Consider the following 25027-nt stretch of genomic DNA (forward strand, 5'->3'; position numbering starts at 1 on the left):
AAATTTGTACGACTATTTTTTGTAGTGTTTATGTAAGCCATTCCTCAGACTTTTAGTTTATTTTAGCCTCAAATAGAACTTAAAAAATATATTTTATTCGGTTAAATCTGCAATTATTAGAAGCTGAGCTGACAAAGTAGTGCCGTTCCGCGAATTATCCAATGGGAAACTGGAGTTTGGGGATTGCAGAGCAGCAACATCGCCACCACGAAATTGGTACTGTGACCCGTGGTGGACAAAACTCCTCTCCTTTCCGCCGTCTTGTACATTGGACACAGATAATTATGACGCTCGGGTAGATCGACTCGCTTGAGGGGCTTCAACCAAATCAAAGGCATTGTATCGAACAGTTCCCTTGGTCGCGATTCTGCAAGATATTTTCCGGTGCGATCCCAACGAGCTCCCTCCAGGAAAATTCCGTAAACAAAAACTCCATCCTCGGGACTGGAAATACCTTTTGCTTGGGATTCCTCCAGCGAAAGAACCTCGTAGTCAAAAGCCAGCAAATCTATGGAAATCACATACTTTCGAGCATAATTCTGTTGAGCTCCGGTTAAAAAGGCTTGGGTGAAGAAAAATCCAGAGAGCCAGAAAGTTGAGGGAGCTCCATGGTCATACCATTTCTGTGACAAACAAATATTTCATTTAAAAAAAATTATTAAATTTATTAGAATTTCGGTTCTCACCTGCAAGAACTCAAGGCGTCGCAGAAAATCATTCACATAACTTCCAAGGGGCTTTAAACTTGGATAAGATTTTGACGCCCACATTTGAGGTATTTTAGCTATCAAAACTGATTTGTAAACAGCTTCAACTGCGGCAGACATGACAACCAATCCTGTGGAAAAAAGTGCATAAATAATATGTATAATAAGGAGCGAAACACTTTTTAATAAACTAAGTAGGCAATGTAAAATATTAGAGCAAATTAATTAAAAATGCAACTCATTTGCTGACACATTACCCTTAATCACACACCATACTACAATCGAAACTAATAAAAAAAATAGAACAAATCAAAAACCATAAAACTATAGAACTTTTATAATGCCAATACATAGTACGCAATTAGTAAATAAAGTAAATCAAGACAAATTAAGCAAACCTGGAAGTAGTTCAACCTTAGTTAAATCCCATAAAGGACAGGATAAAATTAAACATGTCAAGTTCGGCAGACATACAAAACAGGAAAAATGTTCTAGGAAAACTAAAGAGCAGACTGAAAACGACCTATCATCATGTTTGATTACCAGCTTGCCTGATCTAAGGATGGGTGGAGGTATATATCCCTACAAATTCCATCAGTTTTCTCTGAAAATAACTGATTGATTGATTTTAAATCAATTTATTTATAGGTGAAAATGATCCAGCAAAGCGAAATGTCGGAATATTGCCTCGCACGGATAGTGAATGTCAGTTTAAGGCCCCAGGATTTTATTTTCTCACCGAACAGGATACGACTGTTAATACCCATGAATGCAAGTTAAGTCCCAGAGTAGTAATGAAAAAGGAACTGAAGCATAAGTGCGATTTCTTTCCTAAATATGAAGACCGGCGACCTTTTAAGGATCAAGTCACTCAGACGCTTTACAGGTAAACGAAAGAAATACATTTTAAAGAGCAAAGTCTTTATCTTAAAATTTTTTCCAGGGAATCTTCTGCTCAGACTTTAAGTTATTTGCCAGAAGTTTTACTTGAAAACAAAGAAAATACATTCGAGCTTTTTTCCCTGCCATCTGTGTTGCCTGAAGCAAATAAACCTGGACTTCATGAGGTCGAGGTTTTAGAGCGGGCTAGAAAACGTTGGGCTTTTAGCGATGCCCTGAAAAAACATTTTCAAAGACTACTTCATGAAGCCAGAGCAGTGACCTTTAAAACCAAGTACAAGCATGTTTTGGAAGCCTTCGAATGGGAGCAGTGGATTCAGCGGGAGGAGGACATCCAGGAGTGCCAGATGATGCGACTCGAGATCGTCATAAAAATGTTTGACAAAAGGGAGAAGGAGATGCATGCCGCATCAAAGTCGCGAATTGAAAAGGCCTGCGAGCGAATCGAAGAGCGCCGAAAGGCGGGATTGCGAAAAAACGATATAGAATTCAAGCGGGGAATGCGTCGTTTGGAGATCCAGGTCGCGAATACCCCAAGGAAATGGGTAAAACAGAGTCCCATGGAATTGGGATCGCCGTGCTCCGAATTCTATGCTCCACTCATGAGATACGGTGTGAATCCGTCTCGTCGAAACTTCGTATCACAAACTCAACAACAGGCATTCGACATGAGGATCGATGAACTGGAGAAGCGAGTCACTATTGGTAACCTAAAATGTCCATTCAGAAAGCTGAAAGACTGGTCAAAGCCCAAGCAATACGATCAAGAATACGAAAGAAACTTCACCAAGGAAGACAATTTGCAAAAGCTCTTCGAAAGCCTAAGAGGTCTCAGAACTCAGGCGGCCAGGGAAAAAGAAGAGCCGAAATGTCTGAGAAAGCGAAGAAAGCACGTTGCAGAAAGGGCAGGATCTCATATGACTCTGCATTACTTAACCAATCTCTACGAAATACGATCAGAGTATAAATCTTTTGTGAAGAAAAGGGATCGTATTGAAGAGTTCGCCTCCTTTATTGAGAGGGAAAGAATCCGAAATTCTGAAACCGTATTGACAACGATCAATAACGATAGAAAGCGCGAGGACATGGAGCATATGTTGAACATTTACGAGGGCACCTACATTGGATGGGTGATGCAGTTCCTCTCGGAGGAGATGGTTCGTCTCTCCGAATTGCGTAGACTGCACTTCTTCACGATCTTGGCCCAGAAGGAGAGATGGAGAAGGGAGGCAGCTGAGGCTGGTTTAAGGCAAAAGGAGAACGATTTGCGTATGATGTACGAGGAGTTGTTCCAGCATTGCAATGTCGTCAACAATGAGATCTCCAATAAGTACATTGCCAACATTTTGAGCTCAGATATGTACAATGTCGCCGAGGACGAGGCACAAGATTCAGTTGTTACACTGGCCAAGAAAATCGATGAGGATATCGAGAGATGGTTAGAGAGTTTCAAGGAAATCCAGAATCCCCTCACTTACGTTCCTCTGCGACTGATGCTCAAAGATATGGTCTCTCCCAATATGGAAGAAGTTCTCCAGCAACATGAAAAGAATCTGATAGCGGAGTACATAGTGGAGGACATTATATTTCCAAAAGTTTGGATGGAACTGGATCCATTTGATATAGCAAGCACACTAACAAGCGATCTCATTGATCGCCTTATTGATAATGATCTGTATCTAATGTCCACGGATAGTGAAAGTGAAATCCCACAAAAGGCTTCGTGGTGTGAAGCTCAAGCCATCATAAGAAAACTCATTCGACAGGCAGTTCCGGGAAGACGTTGGCTGGAGGAAAACGAACGCATCGTAATCGAAAACTACAACGATCTATTTTCCGACATATTTGCACAGATTTTGTTGAACATGGAAAACCCTCCCCCGTTCAACCAAAAGATTTAGTTTGTCTTCATACGACCGTTTCTCACAATAGCATTCATTTGTCGGACAACATTCGAGAAATGGAAGATGTCAGCTCCATAAAAATACCCTCTCTTTCAGGATCGAATTTAATGAAAAAACAGACGATGTCCTTGGTGAGAAAAATGAAAAGTGACAACGTCACAAGTCCATTGATAAACCTCGATAATGCTGCACCAGATGACGCGTCCGATAGCGATGAGTTCATAAGATCCCAAATGTTTGATACAGTTGAGCCTCTTGAAGCTGCGCAAAGTGAAATTTTCAGTCTTAAAAGCATCTTAGATGTTTCACAAGTCTTCGACTTGAATGATTTAAAAGGTAGAGGCTATAGAGTAGTGCTGCCCCATGGTAATGAAAGAAATGCTCCCACTGAGGAATTTAAGGAATACGATGATGAAAATTTGGAATTAGCGGAGGAAGCATTAGTTGAGGAGCTTGGGGAAAATAAAATTGATACAGAAATTAAATCAGTCGAGGTCAACCGACCTGATAGTCCAAAAGTATCATTTCACCGATTGGAGGCGCCAACCATGTCAAGAATGAATTTAACAGAAATGAAATCGTTTAATATTGAAGACGAACTCGTCTCTGCTTATTCAAGTCAAAATAAATTGAAACATGGGGGTTCAACTCCTATGCAAACGGAACCCATGGTCTCAACTCCCAAGGAGTTGAGAGCCGATATTGACTCAACTCCAGAGGATTTGAAACCCATTGATTCGAGTGCGTTGGAAGTGGAATTAGAAGTTCAAACTATTCAGGAAGACGAAAAAGAGCTCAAACTTAAAGACGAAATAAAAGACGAAGACAAACTAGAACCCGAAATAGAACCCGAACTAGAACTCAAACAAAAACTCAAACTAGAACCCGAATTAGAACCCGAAATAGAATCCAAATTAGAAACCGAAATAGAACCCAAATTAGAACCCGAAATAGAACCCAAATTAGAACCCAAAATGGAACCCGAAATCGAAGCTGTTCTTGAAGAAGTTGTTGAAGATGCTAAACCTTCAAGACCTTCGTCGTTTTCAAATCAAAGTGATCTGAAACCTAGATTCAGTGACAAGGCGGAACCCATTAACAATGCAGGAAGCGATTCCCTAGATGATCTGCAAATCGAGAATAAAAGGCACTTCGGTTCCTTGGGCTCCCACTTCAACAATCCCCTGGATGCAGTTATCCCAACTCGAACCAGTGATGATAATTTGCCCACTAATACTTTACAAGACTCAAATAAAGGCCTTGACACTGAATAATTATATTGGTATTAAAGTGACTGTAAAAATACAAATATTCAATCGTGAATAAATTTTTTAAGATTACTCACCCTTGATTCCTTTTCGCAGCGTAATGAGGCTGGTTCGAATCGTATTCAACAGGACATTAAATCGCACCATTTCCTGAACCAAAACCGTGTTCATGCTTTGATGATACAAAGTAGGATACTTCAGCAGAGCTGCATCCCGATCAAATAGTTTGGGCAACTTATCCAGGATATCGGTGGCCACATTGGTGACAACCTCCTCGGGAGTCAGTGCTTTTGAGCCACCACTGTCATCGGAGGAGGCACTCGTATCCTTCAGGGGCAATTGATAGAGGGCAAGGAAGGGAGGACAGGTAGGATAAGTGGGTAGGGAAAGGTTTTCGGGGAAGCGTCTACTAAGCGTTTCTACATAAACCCTTTGTTGTTTCACCAATTTCTAAAGCGCAGCGTGTTTACAATAAAAAACGTTATTAAATAGCTGTAGAAAAAGTTAAAGAGTTATTTATCCGAAACTTACGCGTCGATCATAAAGGTCCTATTTGTAGTGTTTCAATCAAACAGTAAAAAAGTTTAAAATGTTGAGTGTCTTTGTATAAAAAGTAGACTAAAAACTCTTACCCAACGTTCCTTTTATGGAAAAGCAAGCAAAAAAGAAGCAACATTATTAAGCAATGTTGTTAACAATATGGATACAAGCTACCAAAGCTACTATTATATTATCCTATGAAAAAACTCACCTGAGTGAGCAAAGTGTGAGAAAGCAACATGTCCGTTTCCTTTTGATCCTTCATGATATCCGCATTGGCATGGAAGCCAAAGATGGCTGGCGCTGAGATTTGCGGCAGCTCTCGCGTGAAGTTCAGATACAAATCCACCTCTTTGAAAACCGGAATGTAATACAAACCAGTCTCATCGAGGTAGTATGGCTTCTCCAGATCGATAACCGCTGGGCAATAGTACTTATCCAAAATGGTTTTCAACGTGCGACGATCCCAGTCATCTGTAACTCTTCCGCCGTAATTGCACTCACCCGTAAGATACCGCAATGCATCGTAGTTAACCGTCTCGTATTGATTGAGGAACATCCTCAACTGCATCAGGGATATCCTGAGATCGGTTTCGTTAAATTCGTAGGGTATATTCCAACCGATCGGACCGAAGTATCGCCGCTCCTGAATAACCGCATGGAAGAAGCACAGCGAGTAGATCAGCTGCTTGAAGATCCTTGGCTGAGTGCAGGATTCATACCACTCGGGATCACTGATCGGATCGCTGATCATCGATCGCAGAATGTTGGATCGCAATCCCTTCGGCGGTTCATTGGTCATCTTGATGCCATTCTGCAGAACCACCACTGGGAAATGATCCGCGGGATAAGAAGTAAGCCACAATCTAAAATCAGGATGTGTAGCATCCGGCAGGAGATTCTCACAAATCTTCTCCAGCAGAGGCATAAAACTGGCTGCCAAATGGCAATTCTGGAGCACCACCCAGTTACCCATTTTGACGCCTTCGTCGATCATTTTCATGGCAATCGGTCCTTGACCTTGGCCCAAGGACAGCGAGAACAATCGATTGGTGCCAAAGCCCTGATCCTCGGCGAATTTCAAAAGCGTTGCCGTTGGATCCGAACCAGGAGTCAGGATAAATATCAAAGGAACACAGCAGTGTGAGTCGGCGAAGGAGGCCATCAAATCGAACTGCGGTGGATCCACGAATCGTTCACCCAACTCTAGGCTCACAAAATTCAACACAGCCGGAACCAATTTATCCGGCCGGAAGACGCGGAGTAGCAAAAGTTTCTGGAAAACACTCATTCGCTTGTCCCAGGTTTTCGGTATGTCCTTGTTGTCCTGCGGTGACTTTGAGTCAAAGAAGGGCTTCCACTGCGCCGCATTGTCGGTGATGTCCTCGCGCAATCCCTTGAAATTGGGCAAATTAGTCAGGCGACAGACCTCATCCCAATTTTGGACGCCCAGCCAGTTGGTGGGATTCTTGAAAGGATTCTCCAGACCAACGCCTCCAGTCAGCAGGAACATCCATTCGGCATTGTCAATCCGATTGTCGTGCTTCATCATGTTGATATTCAATATGAGGGAAAACAGCAGCTTATCCTGTTCAAAGGGTCAGAACATTTCATTACACTTCGATTAAATAGTATCAAATATAATTTATGAAAGAGATTTTTTGGGGTTTCAATTCCAAATTATAAAATTCAAAAAAGTAATAATAGCGAAAAAAGTTATGAAATAACAAATTGCAAATTAAATGCTTGTATATACAAATAGGTATTCTTTTTAGTAGTAGTTTCTTTAAGTGTATAAATAAGTAAGGGACTTGATGTGATGTGATGCGATTGGGTTCATTCCGGGTTAGAGTTTAGAGGCTCACTCTCGCATTAAATGGGTTACAGGGAAAGGTTTGCTGCCCATCGAAATCAAAGCACTTCCCAGACCAAACGGCGATGCTGCTTTTCTGATAGCAATTCACTTCGTTTTTTTTTTTTTGCTGCACAAGAAAATTAAAAGCTGGGGATCAAAGGTTAGCTGATGGCAGGGTCGCCACAGGGGCCAAAGTTCAGGGGACAGAGAAAGGCCAGGGCATAATTGACTGAAAACAGCATAAAGCTGGCTAGAACTTGTTTGGTTTATGATTTCCTTTTTGCCCAGGCTTCCTTTGGCTATGTACATCCTTTGATTGCACCGGCAATGTAATAACATTATTCGAGCAGATGCACAGTGGATACAAAAGAATAAACAATTACACTGTACTAAGGAAATTAAATTTAAAAAATACGCTAAAAAGAAAAGAATAGTGGATATCCGTACCCTAAAAACTATTATATTTCCTAGAATTTAAATGAAAGTTTAAAAAATTATTTTGTTAATTGATATATACAAATATTACTGATTATTATGAATTTTTGTTTGCCACTGTAACCACTCAGTTTTCAGTTGCTGCAACAGCTTTAACTTCATTGTCTGTTGAAGTGGCCTCGAAGTACTGTGCACATACTTGTGGCGGAGTGTTAAATATTATTTAAAATCAGTCAAGTCAAGTCAAGTCAAGCTGAGCACGATGCTCAGCCACATAGCAAATGAAACGCAAAGGACCACGCTTCAAATGTCACATTATCAGATTATGCGCAATTACGGGACTAACGAGGCTAAAGGTCCAGGATACTTGGACAGCGGATACTTGGCCAGCGGATGGACAAGCGGACAGGATAGACCGGCGTTTGATGATAATTGGGTTTATCCAATGGGCACTCACACGCTCGAAGAGACTGCGACAGATGTTGACATACAGGCTGTAGGTGAAGTGATTCTTCAGATCCAGCAAACGTGCCGCAATGTCGTCCACCTTTTCCGTATTATCGATGGACGACATGTACAGGTTGACAAACCAAGCCAGACTGTACTGGTACATGGGATCGATGTTGGCCAGCTCCACTGTAAGGCAATTAAAATAATAATTTATTAATAAATATTCAGAAACTAAATGCAAAACTTCATATTAATATTCCTTCAAGTTAAAAGTTTTTCTTACCTATAGTAAAGAACAAAATAGTTGAATGTTCAGCTATCGGCACATAACTCAATCGGGCTATGTCTATCTGCTTTTCTGTGGCCTCGGTGATTACCTGCTTCTCACTAATATCATTAGCTAAAGCCTTCGCTGAACTCAATATCTGAACGGCCGTCTCATCCTCTAGAATATTTTCAGCTGATGAGAGCACTTCCAGAATCTGATCTTCGGTCTCCTTTAGCATCCGTTTATTGTCAGCACCCTGGACAATTAGATTGTTCTTCTCCGCCTCCAAATCAGGACGTTCTCTGGCCACCGTTATGCCCAACAATTGATCCTGGAGTCCTTGAGTGGTAATCATGAAATTAAGAAGGGTTACCTTAACAGCAACCTCTGGGAGATAATGAGGATTTCGCAGCTTGGTTGTCATATAGAATCTGTAATATTTTTAATACCATTTTATTCTGAATACAGATGTAAAGTGAATTATTCACCGACCTGAAATTATGATTATACTCAATCACAGAGTCGCCCAATTTAATGCAAAGAGCTCCGCCCTGTTTGAAAAGCGTTTTCTGAAGCACCGACTCCAAAACGGGATCCAATTCCTCGCCAATATTTTCCAGCAGCACGGGCAAACCAAATTGGATGGCATTCTCCATGACACGAGTGTAATCAGCCTGATTGAGCCGGATTACGCAGAGTTTGTTGTTTTTCTCATAGTTTTTGATCCATTTATTGGCCTGTCCTTGTGGGTCAATCATTAAAGGCCAACGACGAGCATTTCTGCGAAGCAACAAGCAACCATTTAAATATCCTCGCCAAACATTTGTACTTTAAGCGATATAACAAATGCGAGCAATTTGTCAACAGGGAACAACAATGGGGCCACCGCAACGAGCTCATCACTTAGTTGAAGTTGGAATATTAAAAAAGAAAATACCGCATAAACACACATTCAATATTTACGTCAATAATTCATAAGCGTAAATAATGCTATAGAAATATATTTTCTGTTCGCATTATTTGAATGTATTCGCAGTGAGTGTGTTTTGTGGGTTTGGAATGGGGGCAAAAGCCCTGGCTTCAAATACGCCAATACATCATGCAAACGTTAAGCCACAAACAGAACTATATTACAAAAGGACTTTTAACAGGGTCCCAGAAAAAAAGGTTTTTTTTTTAAATATTAAAATATATATTATACAAATAAAAGAAAAAAAATGCTCCATTAAACTTTTCTTAGCGGTTAGTATACAACTTTGTTAGCTTATGTTGTTCGTAATATTAAATATTCCAAAAAATATAGAATATTTAAGTTGATTATCTATGTTTTTGTTATATAAGGTATGTTTTATAGAAAACTTATTTAGGACAATTGCCACCCCCTTAAAATCACTGCCCCGAGGACCAAGCCCCTGATTTGCTGTATAAATATATTTAAGCGCACATTTATATATACATATGTGTGAATACTTCGATTGCGGTTGTTGGGTGTGTGTCAGGCACTATATATACTACACATGGCTGATGCGATAACTCACAGCCAGCGTGGAAAAATAAGTGGGAGTGGAAATCGGGGACAGGAGGATTGGGAGTGACAAAAAAAAATAAATAGAGAAAGCGGCGAAAAGCAACAATAAGTTGCAGCAGGAGCAGCCAACACATGACAAATTCACACCGAATACAAATTGCTCGTGCGAATGAATGAACATTTTTGTAAATTGAAAACTTGATGAATGAAAAATATTTGATGGAAAAACAAAAGAGCAATATGCCTTCGTCGTCGCAGTCGCCACAGCCGGCACATATCCAAAAATCCAAAAAAAAAAGCCGAAAAATGAAATAAGAGCCCCAACAATTTTTAAACAACGAATTCCAACCGAAAATCCCATATGCGATTTGCCAGGATACGGAGTACAATGGCGTCCCATTGGGAGCAGGGGTCTCCGGGAGTCCTCTGTTGCCATGTGGAAACCGGTTAAAGTTCAGAGCTCGTCGCCAGGAAAGGATGAAGAGCTGGGATTGGAGAGGATGCAACTTTTTGTCACAAAATAAAAGCGAAATTTCCCCGGCAAATAGTTAGAATACAGTTAAAAATGCGATGCAACTTGCATTGTAAGCCGGTTGAGAATCTGTTGAATGGAGTTTGGGGATTTACTTTTAAAAACAACAAAAAAAAGATGACAATTCTTTTAACAACCAACTATTCGCACAGAATTGTTTTGATTGTTTTGTTTTGTATACATTTCAGCGAGATTGGTTTAATATAAAGGGAGGAGTTATAGTAAGGCGATTAGGAAGAATTTTAGCACCAATAAAAACTTTTGACCAACTAAAGTAAAGTACTCTATATACATACATTACATATAACTAATTATAAAAAATATACACTCGACCTCGAACATTTCGTAATGGCATGGAAATCACATTTTTTAGGACTTTGACTTACCGAAATAAAAATTGAAAAAATCTTTAACATATACTAAATGCAGTTTTTCGGGCAACCAACTTTTAGAGTTATGCCGCGTTTGAATCGGATCAAAATAAAAAATTAACTAATGATGCAGTTTGTTAGAGAATTAAAATACAAACTTTTAGAGGTATGCCACTTCAAAATCGGATTAAAATTAGACAAGTTATGGACTTAGAATTTAGCAAATTAATTTTTTGAAAATTTGGAAATTTTGAGAATGAGCGGGGTATGAATAATCGGGACTCGACTTTATATCAATGAAAAACCTCATGTACCCTATAACCTTGTCAAAGCCTTATATTTAAACGCCGAGGACGAGTCAAACCGACATTTACAAATTGTTTTTGCCTTTTTCAAATTAACATTATTTAATCAAAGACATGCGCCTCAAATTACACAACGCCCTAAAAACCTGAAGCGGAAAACAACCGCACCTGATACCCCCAATATACAGCCATAGCTTTTTACGATGCCAAGGAAGACAAGGTTGCAGGACCGACGAGGTCACCATATGTGCTACGTGTCAACCGAAATATTAAGCAAATGAATGTTAATAGTGAGGACAACATTCCAGCCACCCTGCTGGCTTTCCGGATATTTGCCAAGAACAAATACAAATTCGTCTATATAGACAGGATAGAGAAAGGCCCGAAACTAGAGGGTAAATCCCCAAGGATATGCAATCGATGTTTGCTATCGCGTTCGCAGCTACCCCTGTAAGTTGGGTAAAAATTAAACCTAATCCGCTATGGGCGCACATTAATCAATTGCTTATACAGGACACAGCATCCTGGAGTTGTCCTGCCCGCATTTTCCTCCCTTTTTCGAAGACCCGGCGGCCCCTCAGGTATTTTCGGGCATGCTCCAAATTACTTTGAACACTTTCGTGGAAAGCAGCCAGGAATTTCCTTTATTAAATCGACTTGCGAGTGCCGTCGAGCGTCGTGGAGTGGCATGTGGCCTCCCGGTCCTCTGACCTCCGAGAAACCCACCAGATGCGTAATACACGCATCAAACATGAAAACACTGCCTGCCAGCCTCCCTCCTTACTACACCTAACACGGCCCTTCACACAGAGGGAAATAGGTTTATAAATTGTATAAACCAATACAAAATATATATTCTGAAATTACAAAAAATTGTGGGTTTGGCAAAAACGACCAGGCCATAAATCAAAGAATTATTTTCTCGCATTTAAAAGCCCATAAATCATTACACTTTTTAGGATTATTTATAAAAAGGCAACAAAAGAACTAAAAAGTGCATTTCAAGCATTAACAACTTTGAAATATTTTGGACTATTTCACTAACAAATTTTAGTATGTATTATTGAAATGGTTAAATAGTTATTGTCTCTGTCATTCGCTCTTTACAATGAAATTTACCTTTTCATAAATTTAACTGTTTATGATTTATTGCCATCAAAATTAAATCAACATAATATGTAAGAAATTATCCATATAACATAATTAAATATTTAAGTTAAAAAGGACCCATAAATATTATATTGAAGTATGTAATGTTGTTATGTTATTTACCAAAGTATGAATCCATATACCAAAACATTATTCATATATTTTAATAAAAAAAAAAAAACCATAAAAATTATCTTATAGAACCCTTCTTTCTTATCTAGCTTTAGATCTATAATTTTTTCCACTGTGCACCCATCTCGATTTATTGTGCCCTTTGTACCTTTGGCGGGCACAGCAGCCACCACCGAGCGAGATGGCGTGTCCTGGCAACGAGTCCTTTCGGCCACATGCGGGTACGCTGCTTAATGCGCCCATGCATCCCTCCCCCCTCCCCCCCTTCCCATCCCCACCCCCTTTCCGCCCAAACACCTACCCCCAGCTACTGTTTTCATTCACCATTCGCCGCTTCCCGTTCCCCCGTTGAAGTCCCCTTCCAAATTCAGTTCCAGTTCGCGGTGCCGTGCAGCATCCGGTGTTTTTCCCACACTCTCCCTCACTTTTCCACTTTCCACCCGCTTCAGCACGAGGCGTATCTTTAATTTTCCTAATACGCGTGAATTCTAACGTTTTATGTTTTGTAATTAGAAAACGAAGAAACGCACACACACACATACAGAAGCCGTGGATTTGGGGAAATTTCGTGCCGCTGACAGGCAAGGCAGGACCCTTAATTACCGTGTCAGGTTGTTTAATTGATGCGAGCTGGCTTAGCGATCACCACGGGGGATTTTCCGAGGGGCAGTGCCAGCTGTTGTCATAACTTGTGGTTAAGGGAGCCACGCGGATAAAATTGAATTTGTGCATTTGCAATACAATATCATGCAGTCTTATGTTTCAAAATATTTCAGTGAAAGATGAAACCATAATCATTAAGTTTGTTAAATAATAATATGTAAAATACTTATATAGCACATTATTTTCTGTTAGGTAATTCAAATCAATTCAAATGAAGCTGTCATTAATTATAAAATAAATAACACAAATTCTTTAAGATATGTAAAACCTCCAACAAATAAATTAGTCATAAAAATGTATTACTCACTTCATCATAATGGCACTTTCCACAGAGAAAGCATCCGTTGGCAGGCCGCAAATATTCCAGAATCGAATTTCCACTGGTTCCCCAAGAACAACAGCAAGTTGAAAATCGGGTGTGCAGGTTACACCAAAGTTGAGGCACTTGGTTACCCATTTGCGAATCTGATCTAGTCTAAAGTCGATGGTGAAGGGTCCCAAATAGGAAACCACTCCCGATGAGATCAGCACGTCACCAGTTACACTTTTAAAGCTGGCCTGAAGCATTTTGGCCGTTTCTGACCAACGAGTTCGCTCGCCGCCCAAACCAGAAATTAATTCCTGAGCACGCTGTAGTTTTTTGGTACAAGCCTCGTGTTCAGCCAGTAAAATACTATAAAGAACAAAGATCATTAATTAGGGATCTAATACTTTGTTATATAAAACTTCTCTAGCAGACTCACCCATATTGCCTTAACTGCTCATCGAGAATCTTTTGAATGGCAGCCAAGTTCGCCTCCACTTTGGCCAACATGGCCAGCTTTTCGTTCAAAGTTTTCATAGCCGCATTGTATGTGGCTTCAGCTTCGGCCAGAGCCAACTTTTTGGGCGCCACAATCTTGGCCACCACATCGTATTTGGTCAGAGCAATAACCCAACGGCACAAACCTTCGCAAGCCGTCGAAGCACTCTTAATTTTATCAGGATCAAAGGCCTCGTTGCTGAGAATGCGTTGTGCCAACTTCTTCATCACCTCGACGGGAATGTTATCCTTGTCGAAGTTGAGCAGGCTGTCCAGGAACTTCATGTCACTAAGCACACGCTTCGAGGGACCCCAATAATCCTCCACAGTACCCAAGCCACTTGGATTTGGAACCTTATCGGGTTTAACATCTTTTAGGATGCAAACTGCCTCCATGACGATCCTCACGCCAATTGGAGGACTCTTCATGGTCTTAACCACCGCTATGTCCGCTGTGGTAAGAGTATTCAGAGCTGCCAAGGCAGATTCCAAAATGGGAAGAGCCTCTCCCAGTTTGGCATCGCATTCATCCTTGATTTCCTGGGCAACAGCAGCCTGTTCCTTGGCCGCACTTTCGTCCAGTTTGACGATCTCTCGCTGCTCCTCAGCCAGTTTGCTATCAGCCGTCACCTTGGCCACTTGCTCAGCCACAATTTCCGAGGCTTCCTTTAATTTGGGCTCCAAGGCAATCAGTTGTTCCTGCATTACAGCCACTTGCTGGGCAGCAATGTCCAGTTGGGAAATTCCAGTCAAATAGCGATTGCGATTATTTGTAATGTTGCTGAAAGAGGTAACAAAATATATATATTATTACTTACATATTTTCTTTTTCGAAGGATTAACAACTTACTTTCTCTTTTGACTCAGCAGCGCCTTAAAGGTTTGGATCAACTCCAGGTAAGAAGTGGGTGTCACATAATTGTACCTATGCAATCTGGAGAAGAACTTGGCCGAAAGTTCTTGAGTGGAGGTGTGAAAATCCATGCACATATCGATGGCAGTGCGACGCTCCAAAGCAGTGAGATCCTCGCTGGCCAGGAAACGAGTGGACACGGCTAAAAGAGCATCCTCTGGCCAAGATTGGAACCAATCAATGGTGCAACAATTGACAATCGAGGGGAATTTACGGATGCGATTGCGCAGAGCATCGCCAATTGGCGACATTGCCAAAACAATATGCAACTGATCTTTGCAGGTCTGTGGTGGGAAATATTAATAGATTAAGAGGGTAAATTCATGTTAAAGTTTGTTAAAAATCCTAAAAGTTTTTAGATTAGAAATCTGTTACTTAAAAATGGAACATTTCGATGATCAACCAAAGGCTTGAACTAAATTCTTGCGACTTTGTGAGTAATCTAATAAATCAGATGAACATTTAAAAATTTTTTAGGTGACCCCACCGTGACAAAAAAGTTGAAGAGGGCCACAGGACTTCCGTCGGTTTGGACGGCCTTGTCCCTCTGCTTGTCGATCTGGGCCATCTTCTCCTGCACCTCGATCTTCTCCTCGTTGGTAAACAGATTCGGAACCTCGCCGGAGTTGAGCAGGTTGCTGATGTCCTCGAGGAAGGACTCGTCCTTGATCTGCAAGAGTCTAGAAGAGTTAGCGAGACCAAGGAAAAGGACCCAGGACACAGTCCGATTGCCAATTGCGAATCCCCACCTGAACGTCCGTAAAGAGGAACACGCCGTGCATCTCGGATGCCCCAATTTTGCGTAGGATCGCCTTGATGTCCTCGTGATACTCGTACGGCCCATACAATCGCGTGATTTCCACCTGGAACAGCTCATAGTCGCATATATGCGAAGCCAATCGAGTTAAGCTCTGGCGCCCGGATCCGCCGACCCCGATGAGCAGAGCATGACTCCTCGGCTGCTTTATGATGCGGCATATGCGCGACAAATGCTCGATGGCGAAGCGGAAAAGCACCAGATTCATGGGCTTCTTCGACATGTTGTTGTACTCCACCAAATAGGCCTCCACCACCCGTCGCAACTCCTCCAAATCCTGCACCTCCACATAGTTCTTCGTGTCCGCCTTGGGATTTGTGAAATCGCAGTAGATCAACTGCCTGAAATCGGACTCCTGCAGCGTTTTATCCTTCTCGACAAACCGACCGAACAGCCGCGTGGGATCCGTGTTGAAGGACGCCTTGACCGTGCTGCAAATGTTCTCGAACAGCCAGGTGCGATCGGCATCCTCCACTAAGCGATCCCCGTACACACGCAACACCTCGTGCACCCAAAGGCGACGCATCGAGTTTACGTCCTCGGTGGCCTCGGGAACGGACAGCAGGACACCCTGTATCACCCTGGAAAAGTCGCGCAGATTGAACAGATAATGCGACTTTGCCGGCGTGGGGAGCAAATTCAGTTTGGCGTCATTGTAAATGGTCATTGTGGCGCCCACGATTTCGTCAATGCAAGGATCAAACTCCTTGGAAAAGCCCCTGGTTGGTTTTGATTGGGAATAAGGTATTATATACTGATTTAAAAAAGGGTTATCTTCGGTAAACCGAAGCTAGATTTAAGGATTAGTTTTGGATTTATTAAGTTTTTAAATAATAACCAAACCAATCCCTTTCTTACCTCGTATCCAAATGCCACAGCACAATCTTACTAAATATGGTATTCAATATATCGTTGTTGAAATCATCTATGGATATTACGTTGAAAAATCGCTGGAAACGGGGAGTCACTGTATTTCCAGTTGAGGGAGGTCCCATGGCCACAATCATCTGCAAATCGATTAGCTTCATGGGTACAATGTTTTTCCGATCGTACCACATCATGTGGTCGAGCATCATTCGCAGTAATTCAATAGGAGGTTGGGCTCCATAGTTCTCTTTTAGAGGCATAGAAACATCATCCACAAAGATCACAAATCGACTGTTGAGAGGTGGACCAAAAACTCCTTTCCTCCGCTTATCCAACTTGGACATTATGATATCCTGCGTTTGATTGGCGGATGTCTGAGCGGAAAAGCTGATCAGCAGAGGTTTATAGACGGTTAGATCCATTTTCTTTAGCATATAATCGATCACATAGACACTTTTTCCCGTTCCTGTGGGTCCACATAACATAATGGGTTTTCCATGGCGATTCAGCAGATCCAAAACAGCTGCAATGCGAACACTTTCGTTGGTTTGTATAATGATCTGATTGACGGGAATATCTCGAGGAATCGGTGGAGCGGAATTCACATCATCCTGCCAGGGCTTCCATTTGCCCTTTCCCTCCTTTATGTACCGATAATCAAACACCGATCCTTGTTTGGGTATCGGGAATATAAATGGTTTGGGCAGGGTTTCCACATAAAGATCCTCAGTGACTCCATATGTATCGTACAAACTTTGTGGGAATGTCTTTTCCATCAGAGCTCTGAATATTATATTGAACTTTTCCCTGCTATCTGCATCTAGAGCTCCTCCAAGCGACCAAATGCAAGAGAACAGGAATATTCCCTCTGTCTGAGCTCTGAAATCCAAATCCGAGACATTGGCCACGTACTTTTCATCCCGAAAGTCGTCAATGAAACACTCGAAGAAGTTCATCAAGCTGACCATTAAGTTTGCATCCGAAGTGGGTGCAATTTCCTTTAAACTTTTCCTCAGAATGTACAGAAGAATAGGACAAAATCGTGAGATTAGCATCGATATAAGTTGCTTGCTGACTGTGTGGAAAGCTGGGGGAAGAGTATTCTTCCAAGAGGCCACCAAAGGTTCCCAACCCAACGAACTGGGCTCCAAATAGATCATTCCACATCGCGATACAGTGGCTGGCGAAGCCACCTCCAAATCCATGGGCTCGAAAACCAAATTTGTGGTGTTCGACAATTGGATAATCTCGCCGGACATCAAACACAACTTCTTGTTATCATCAAGGACAGTATTCATGTTCTCAATCCAAATGGCATCCACTGGTCCATCGAAAATCAACCACTTACGATCTGGAGAATCGGAAATGGCAAAGATGCGATAGTTGACAGCCAGGATTCCATCGCTCCATTCGTGGGAAACTGCATCAAATTGTCCGTATAATTGACCCATGGTAATGGCTTTTGGATTGATAACTGTGTAAATGGCTTTGTTCTCGGAACCATCCTAATAATTAAGAAAATGTAATACAATTATAAAACTATTAAGGTATCCATAACCCACCGTTTTTTCCATACACTCTAGGGTTTCTGCCAAAAGGCGGTAAGTTGTTGACTTGCCACCAAATGGATAACCCACCAACATAAGACCATGTCGCACCACAATCATCTCATAAAGCTGCAAAAGAAAGAGTTTGAAATATATATACTATAGATTACTTATATAAACTCCCTTACCTGCTGAACTTTTTCCAGGACAAAAGGAGTGCACTGTTTATTTTGTCTATCGCAAGCCATTTGTGTGCATCGATTGAAGAGATCATAGTCAGCCTCGGGCAAAACAGTTCCAGGAAACAGATCGGAGGTGATGCCCTGGAAAAGGGGAATGTCCTGGTTGAGGAACTTTGGCAAGTTCACATCCTTGATGGAGCGCAACACTAGAATATCCTCATTTTCATCACGATAGCGAAGTTTTAGCGCACCAGCTGCCTTTAGCACCGATTTTACAGCTCTCATTCCATAATCATAGTGGCATTGGGTGCTCAATTGCTCTGAACACAAACGATATGTGGCCACAATCTTAATGGAAAGCGGTTTGGCAGTCAGGAAACCATAGGAGTACAACTCGATTTCAGAGATTAGAGCATAATCCGGCACCATCATGGCCACCGATCGGAAGAGGGCCTAAAAATGAGAAAAATATTAAAAAAAAAATATTTTACAATCACTCTAAAAAGGTAACAAATTTCTGAAATAGATAATCAAGTGCCAATATAACTATTTCTGTCTATTCAAGTATATTTATATTTAGAAAATCTTTCTTTTAGTATATGGATTATTTATGGTAATCTTTAAACTCACCTTTAGATTATCAGGCAACTCGGATCGTCCAGCGTAACCGGGATTCATGGTGATGAAAACGGCGCAAGTGGGATCCAAAGTCAAAGTGGTTCCTTCGAACACCAGAGTGGGACTGCCCGAGTTAATGCCTCTCTGGATAGTCAGGATCTGCTGAGCCACCACGGATAGCACCTCAAGATCAATACGATTGAACTCATCGAAACAGGACCAGGCACCACACGAAGCCAATCCCTTGAAGAATTTACCCAAAGCCAAATAGTCCAAGCCATCCGAGCAATTGAACACCACACACTGCTTGGCCACAGCCTTCGCCAGATCCTTTGTGGTCTCCGTTTTGCCAGTTCCCGCAGGACCTTCTGGAGCTCCGCCCAAATGAAGATTCAGAGCAGCAAACAGGGTGCGATAGCAACGATCTGTTAGAGGAGTAACCACCAGTCGAGGAGTGTTGCCCAAGTACTCATAGCCATACGGCAAGGAGCAGTTTATCATCCTCGTATCCAGGTTATTTTCCTCCCAATAGTAGCGCAACTGGCAGAGCCATTGGAAGTCCTACAAAATAATAATAAAATTAAATAAATTCCATGGAAAATTATATTTAATTTAAGGACTCACCTGTAAATCCTCCACTTGATTCTGCACAATCTCCGCCAGGACATCTCGTGCATGAACATCCAACACCACCAATGCACCCAAAGTAATACGATTTTGTGTATTTAGATCGCCGCGCACCAAATCCACAATCTTGTTGATTTGCGTGATGCACTTTTGCAGATATTTGGCCAGGTTCTCCTTGGGCTCCTCGCTTTCGAAGCACTCGGTGATCTCCAGAGTCCAATAAGTCAACGAAATGGACTGAACAGTTTGACCTGGCCAAGATAAAACCCAAACATGTCGCAACATTTTGTGGTAGCTGTAGAAGGCTTCGGCCACTTTGTGATGAACGCTCTTCTTCATGTCGATCTCCAGTTCCAGCAGCCACTTCTCCACCTGACCTCGTGCCTTGGATGTGGAGATCACGTCCACTAGAACCACTTCCTCGCGCTCCGACGATCGCATGGCGGTCACGTCCAGTTCCTCGGTGAAATTCAAGGTGGCGATGCCCTCGAAGCACTTCTTCAAGTGGATCTGGACACGGGTGGGATCCTTCGTTTCCGAGAGGATCTCCAGCAGTTCGTCGTTCGAGAGGAAGAAGAATCGCGGGAAGTACAGTCGCTTCTTCTCCAAATAGGCGTTCAAACCCTTCTGGATGACCTCCAGCAAACTGTAGGCCTTCTTCAGCTTGTCGTTCATCTTGTCGATTTGGACCACCACCATCACCTTGGGATCCTGGGCCACCTGCTTCATTAGTTCCTTCCATATCTGTTAAGGCATATGATTAATTATTAGTAAATGATTTTATGATAGAAAAATCATTTTTCTTATTTTAACAAAGATTTTAACAATGAAAATTCAGGGGAACACTTTTATTATAAAAATAAATAAAATAAATGGTGTTAACTGCTGACTTTTATTATAATAATAGGCAATAAGAACTTCATTACGAGGTATCAATTAATAGTAAAGATATTTGTTTTATTTTGTGGCAATAAATCCAAATTATATTTAAATATCACTCCCAGTGATTAAAGTACCACATTAAAGGCACTCTCTCCAAGGCAAAACTCACCTTGTCCACAGCACTGAATCGTCGCCCCTCCTCGGGCATCTGCTGCTGAATGTCCGGACTGCTGAAGATGGGCTCCAAGTACATCCAGGTGGCCTGCACGCGCAGCCACTCGTCCAGGATCTCCTGCAGCAGCATGAGCTTCGCCTCCCACTTCCTGCAAAAGGACAACAAAGGTTAGCCATGTGTGTGACCTGTCTGCTTCCGACATTGACGGCCATCCAACAAACAACAAAAAGGTGAACAACTGGACGGACTAATGCGAGTCCTTGTTGCTCTACATGATTACAAATTGATTGCAAGATAATTGGTATAGAATTTACGCAGAAAACAAAAACTATTTGTACTATTCGGCAAAAGGCAAAACAAAACCTATTTGAACTTTGAAAATGTCTAAAAATACATCAAAGTAGAAGTTTGTTTTGCAATTCACTTACAGAATGTCCGCCTCGAATGGTTTGATGTAGGGTGAGCTCTTCATCGTCTGCGTCTTGATGATTTGATCGTCCAACAGTATTTGGATGTCGTCCACGGCAGCCAGCTTGTATGTACCGGAATCCCTGCGGGAGACATTTCAATTACAGCCCACACACAACATCCTTTCATCACCAAAATGGGACCAACTCACCTGTAGGGCGAAATGGAGAACTCGACGCCCTCCCATTCGTTGACCATCTTGGCCATCGCCCTCTCCAAATTGTTCTCCTTGGTGGCACTCTCCGAAATTGCCTCGAATTTGGGCACATACTCGTCCAGTTGGTACTCGATAATCTTCTCCAGCGTCAGTTCCGGTGAAACCTTGATGGGGAAACCAATTATCTCCGAAACCAATTCCCAATGGCGAGCCTTCATTCCCGGATTGCCCAGAGTATTGATAATAGGCATGTGTTCTCGGAATGCCTCAATTTGAGCCTTAACATCCTGAATAAGTTGCATTGTCATGGGATGATCGCCCATCTGTTTGTCCAGTTTTTGAATGATGCGATAGAAGTTGGACACATCGCTATCGATCTCGTCGGGATCGAAGGATCCCACTTGCGAGTGCATCCACAGATCGTACTTGTCCATGAAATCCTGACCAGCGTCGAAGAGCGTTTTGTAGGGTTTCAGTTGATCGTGGGCCTTCTTTCGCACTGGATATTGTGAGAGATCCCAGCCGTAGGAGGTTTCCTCCTCGTTTATTTGATCAATGGTTTCCATTGCCTGAACTAAACGTTGATCCAATACTCCAGCTCGCTTTTTGTACCTCGAAAGTTGTTTGATATCTCCCCAAGTATCGTAGGTTTGCACTTGTTCGTAGTAATTCTGCAACTCTCGGCGGAATAATTCGATGCGTTTCTTGAGCAGCTCCTGGTATTCGATTACCTTCTCGGCAATTATGGCGCGATGTTGCTCGAAAATAGAAGGAAGTTTCAAATACCACTGAAAGGAGTTGCTGTTGTTTTTAATCTCCAATGGGGAGTACAAAGTGTGATCCATTAGCCACAAGATTTCACCCATGTTCACTTTCAGTCTGGCTTCCATTTCTGGCACCAAGTTCTCCTCAGCATGAACCACATAAGCCTTCAGTTGCATCAACTCAGCTGTATCCTTTGGCACAGTTAAAGCCTTCTTGGCTATAGCATCGTATTCCTTGCCCAATCGAGTGATCCTCGCCTGCTGATCGGTGACCATTCTGGCCAGCAAATCCAGTTGCAACTGTCTGCACAAACTTTCCAGGTGAGTGATGAACTTGTCCCTGTGGAACTCGTAGAAACCCATTCGAATGACGGCCCACACTTCCCTGGCGATGCGATCCTCCTTCTCCTTGTACTCGTAAACCATTTCAGCATATTGTTCGAAGGTTGCATCGCTCTCCATGAAGTTGCCCACTCGCTCCGCATCGCTTCCATTTATTAGATCAATAAAGGGATCAAAGTCCTGCAAACGCAACTCGGGTCCAATTCGCTGATCCTCCAACATGGCACAAATCCGATTCTTCGTCTCCTGAACAATGCTATCCGGAACAGTTGGTGTGAGGAATATCTTTTTGGATATAACTAAATCGGTGTAGAGTTTGCTCTCAATACGAGGCAACATTTGGATGCTCAGTAAGATTGAATCTATAACCCGAAGTAGTTCGCTTTGGACCTTCGAAAAACTTGGATTAAATTGAATCGTATCCTCGTCGGCCAGAATTACAGATATTTCAAAGCCAGGATTTGAATGCTGCAAAATGAGTTAGTTTAATTTAATATCCTAACATCCGTTTTAAATATGAAATACCCCATAATCGCAAATGAAATCGGCATAGTCCTTCAAACTCCTTATGCATATATCCTCCAGCTGTTGGGTCATCAAAGCGGCCACGCAGTTGAAAAACCTCTTGACCAATGTAAAACGCCGGATATCCGGCAATTGGCCACGTTTGCTGGCCTTTAGAAGCGACGAGTGAATCTCGCCATACCAACTCTCCTCCAGCATCGTTTTTCCACTGTCGATGTGGGAGCCACATGTATACTGCCCAAAAAAATAATAATTATTGAGTTAGAAAAAAATATCCAAAAAAAAATTTGTAATAAATTTTAGTTTATAATAAATATTTGTTTTGAAATTTAATTTATTATATTAGCTGTGTTAATATGAGGTAGTAAATATGCCCAAAAAAATTATTATTGAATTAGATAAAAATATACAAATAAGAATTTGTAATAAATTTTAATTTATAATAAATACTTCAGTTGAAATTGAATTTATTCCATTAGCTGTGTTAATAATAAGTAGTGAATATGAAACTCCTTTGTCGGGAATTTATTTTAATTTCACATACTATTATATTAAGTAGGTATAAATTTCCTTCATATTTTCATGAAAATCTTACCACAAACGAGAACAATGCGAACGGCGTCTCGGATTTGCTCAGCTCCTTGCTGTCGATGAAGGACTTATCCTTGTATTTCATGCTCCACAGCTCCAGGATGTTGGCCACACTCCGATGTATGCAGAATAGCGTTTTCATCAGGACATTGCGATTCTCGTCGTAGCTGTTGGATAGATTCGATGGAACGGCGATGAGATGAGGTGATGGCAAAGGCGGAGGCCGCAGTTAGTAGCGTCTTTTTATGCAAATTATCTCGAGACTAAGGGAAAACTTTTCACTCCAGCTATTCCGTCACAGCCCATTAAACAGTGCAGGGAACCGCAACCGCCCAACCATCCAACCAACAATCCAACCAACCAACCAACCATCCAAACCAATGGAACACCCAGCGGGCAACCACCCGACCACAAAAAGCATCCGAAAAGGCCCTCCTTAATGATGCCAAATGCTCGAAGGCAATAAATTAGCAAACCTCACGCGGACGTGGATATCGATAAGCCTTCGACCTACTTTGAACCCAGAATCCACTAAATAGAAGTTCAACATCAACCACACAAGGTGTTGGGGTTGAAAAAGCCTCTAAGAAATATAAGGAGGTTAAAATCTTATTTTTTTGTGAAGTATTACACTTTAAATGAAGCTATCTGAAAAGCTAAAAATAGCATGAACATGTTCAAAGATTTAATCTATATATTTTCTGTAAATACAACCCATTTATATCCTACTTCTCAGACAATTACCAACTCTACTTAACTTATTTATCATCTCCCATAAAAAAACCATCAATCATTACTGAAGATGGTGAACCAATGTTCAGCTTTTAAAATAGACAAAGGGATAGCGAAAGTTTTCAGATACTTTCACAATAGACAGAAAGTCAGCACTGATAAACCGGAGAATGCGATGATGGCTTATGGCTTTTCCAAAAAAAATCCCCCGCCCCCCAAATGGTGTCACAAACAAGTTCAATTCATTTTTAAGCATATCCTTTTTGCAATTTATGTCGAGCGCGAATCTCTGGGCCGCGGCGGCATTTTCTTCGTCTCCAGCTGGCTGTTGCTCATCAAATGTCAAACCAATACACAGGAGGACTTAACTTTCTGCAGCTTCCGCCGCCGCTCCAGCATTTTCCACTTTTCCATTTCCTTGGCATTGTAGTTGAGAAAGTGCGGTTAAAAAGTTTTTGGCACGCCGCAAAGCGATTTCTCGCGTTCTCCCCATTGCAAGAAGCTTTTAATAATGTCGCACGACTTTCGTTATTTTCCTTATTTTCTTAACGCTTTTCTTTTCTTTTCCTTCTCTTTTCTTTACTCCCCAATGCCAAGGCAACTTTGTCAGCGGGTTGAAGCTTGAGGAAGTTATTTTCATAAGATTTCGCGCCCTGTCGACTCAAAGGGCAATTCATTTCGCAAAAAAAAAAAAAATAAAATCGGATTGGGTTTTTAATCCACAATAAAGCCGAGGCATCCGTAAACATATGTGGGGGCGTGAGCCTTGATGCTCGAGTGTTTGGTTGGGTGTAATTGCATGTCAATTGCACGCTTTTCCCAAAATGCGAAAAAAAAGGGGCACGGGGCACGAAGAAGTTACAACCCACTCGCATTCAATTATGGCAACTTTTCTTTGCCATCTTTTTTTTATTTCGCCTGCCGCCCTTTTCACAACAATTTATTTTAATTAAAAAATTTGAATCTCCCACATATGGTAAAACATGTGGGAGGTTCTAACTTTAATATTAC

General features: G+C 41.7%; 2 protein-coding genes across 3 annotated transcripts in view; one reads left to right on the top strand and one right to left on the bottom strand.

Annotated features, from left to right (window-relative positions):
- Positions 1–73: 73 nt before the first annotated feature.
- The window catches only part of LOC108090614 (dynein axonemal heavy chain 7), a 27232-nt gene continuing 2278 nt past the window's right edge, over positions 74–25027 (bottom strand). Inside the window, exons 4-27 of one of the 2 annotated variants that reach the window (XM_017189388.2) lie at positions 23289–23451; positions 22694–22927; positions 21057–22636; positions 20866–20988; positions 20432–20585; positions 19378–20124; positions 18766–19314; positions 18142–18588; positions 17969–18082; positions 16398–17911; positions 15472–16258; positions 15210–15392; positions 14660–15006; positions 13751–14590; positions 13315–13680; positions 8820–9107; positions 8343–8758; positions 8067–8245; positions 5531–6907; positions 5412–5420; positions 5311–5328; positions 4857–5229; positions 687–838; positions 74–623 (exon numbers count right to left, since the gene is read on the bottom strand). In XM_017189388.2, coding sequence (XP_017044877.1) covers positions 117–623; positions 687–838; positions 4857–5229; positions 5311–5328; positions 5412–5420; positions 5531–6907; positions 8067–8245; positions 8343–8758; positions 8820–9107; positions 13315–13680; positions 13751–14590; positions 14660–15006; positions 15210–15392; positions 15472–16258; positions 16398–17911; positions 17969–18082; positions 18142–18588; positions 18766–19314; positions 19378–20124; positions 20432–20585; positions 20866–20988; positions 21057–22636; positions 22694–22927; positions 23289–23451 — 11467 coding nt within the window. In that variant the 3' untranslated portion in view covers positions 74–116. The remainder of the gene's footprint in view (positions 624–686; positions 839–4856; positions 5230–5310; positions 5329–5411; positions 5421–5530; positions 6908–8066; positions 8246–8342; positions 8759–8819; positions 9108–13314; positions 13681–13750; positions 14591–14659; positions 15007–15209; positions 15393–15471; positions 16259–16397; positions 17912–17968; positions 18083–18141; positions 18589–18765; positions 19315–19377; positions 20125–20431; positions 20586–20865; positions 20989–21056; positions 22637–22693; positions 22928–23288; positions 23452–25027) is intronic. The other variant, XM_017189389.2, reaches the window with a different exon arrangement.
- On the top strand, positions 972–4832 carry LOC108090615. Its single transcript, XM_017189390.2, is given in 4 exon segments — positions 972–1279; positions 1356–1593; positions 1651–3485; positions 3488–4832. Coding segments are annotated over 4 exon segments (3603 nt in total). The 5' UTR covers positions 972–1047; the 3' UTR covers positions 4786–4832.

The sequence above is a fragment of the Drosophila ficusphila genome, unplaced genomic scaffold (genome assembly GCF_018152265.1).
Source record: "Drosophila ficusphila isolate 14025-0441.05 unplaced genomic scaffold, ASM1815226v1 contig_127, whole genome shotgun sequence".
Taxonomy (NCBI): domain Eukaryota; kingdom Metazoa; phylum Arthropoda; class Insecta; order Diptera; family Drosophilidae; genus Drosophila; species Drosophila ficusphila.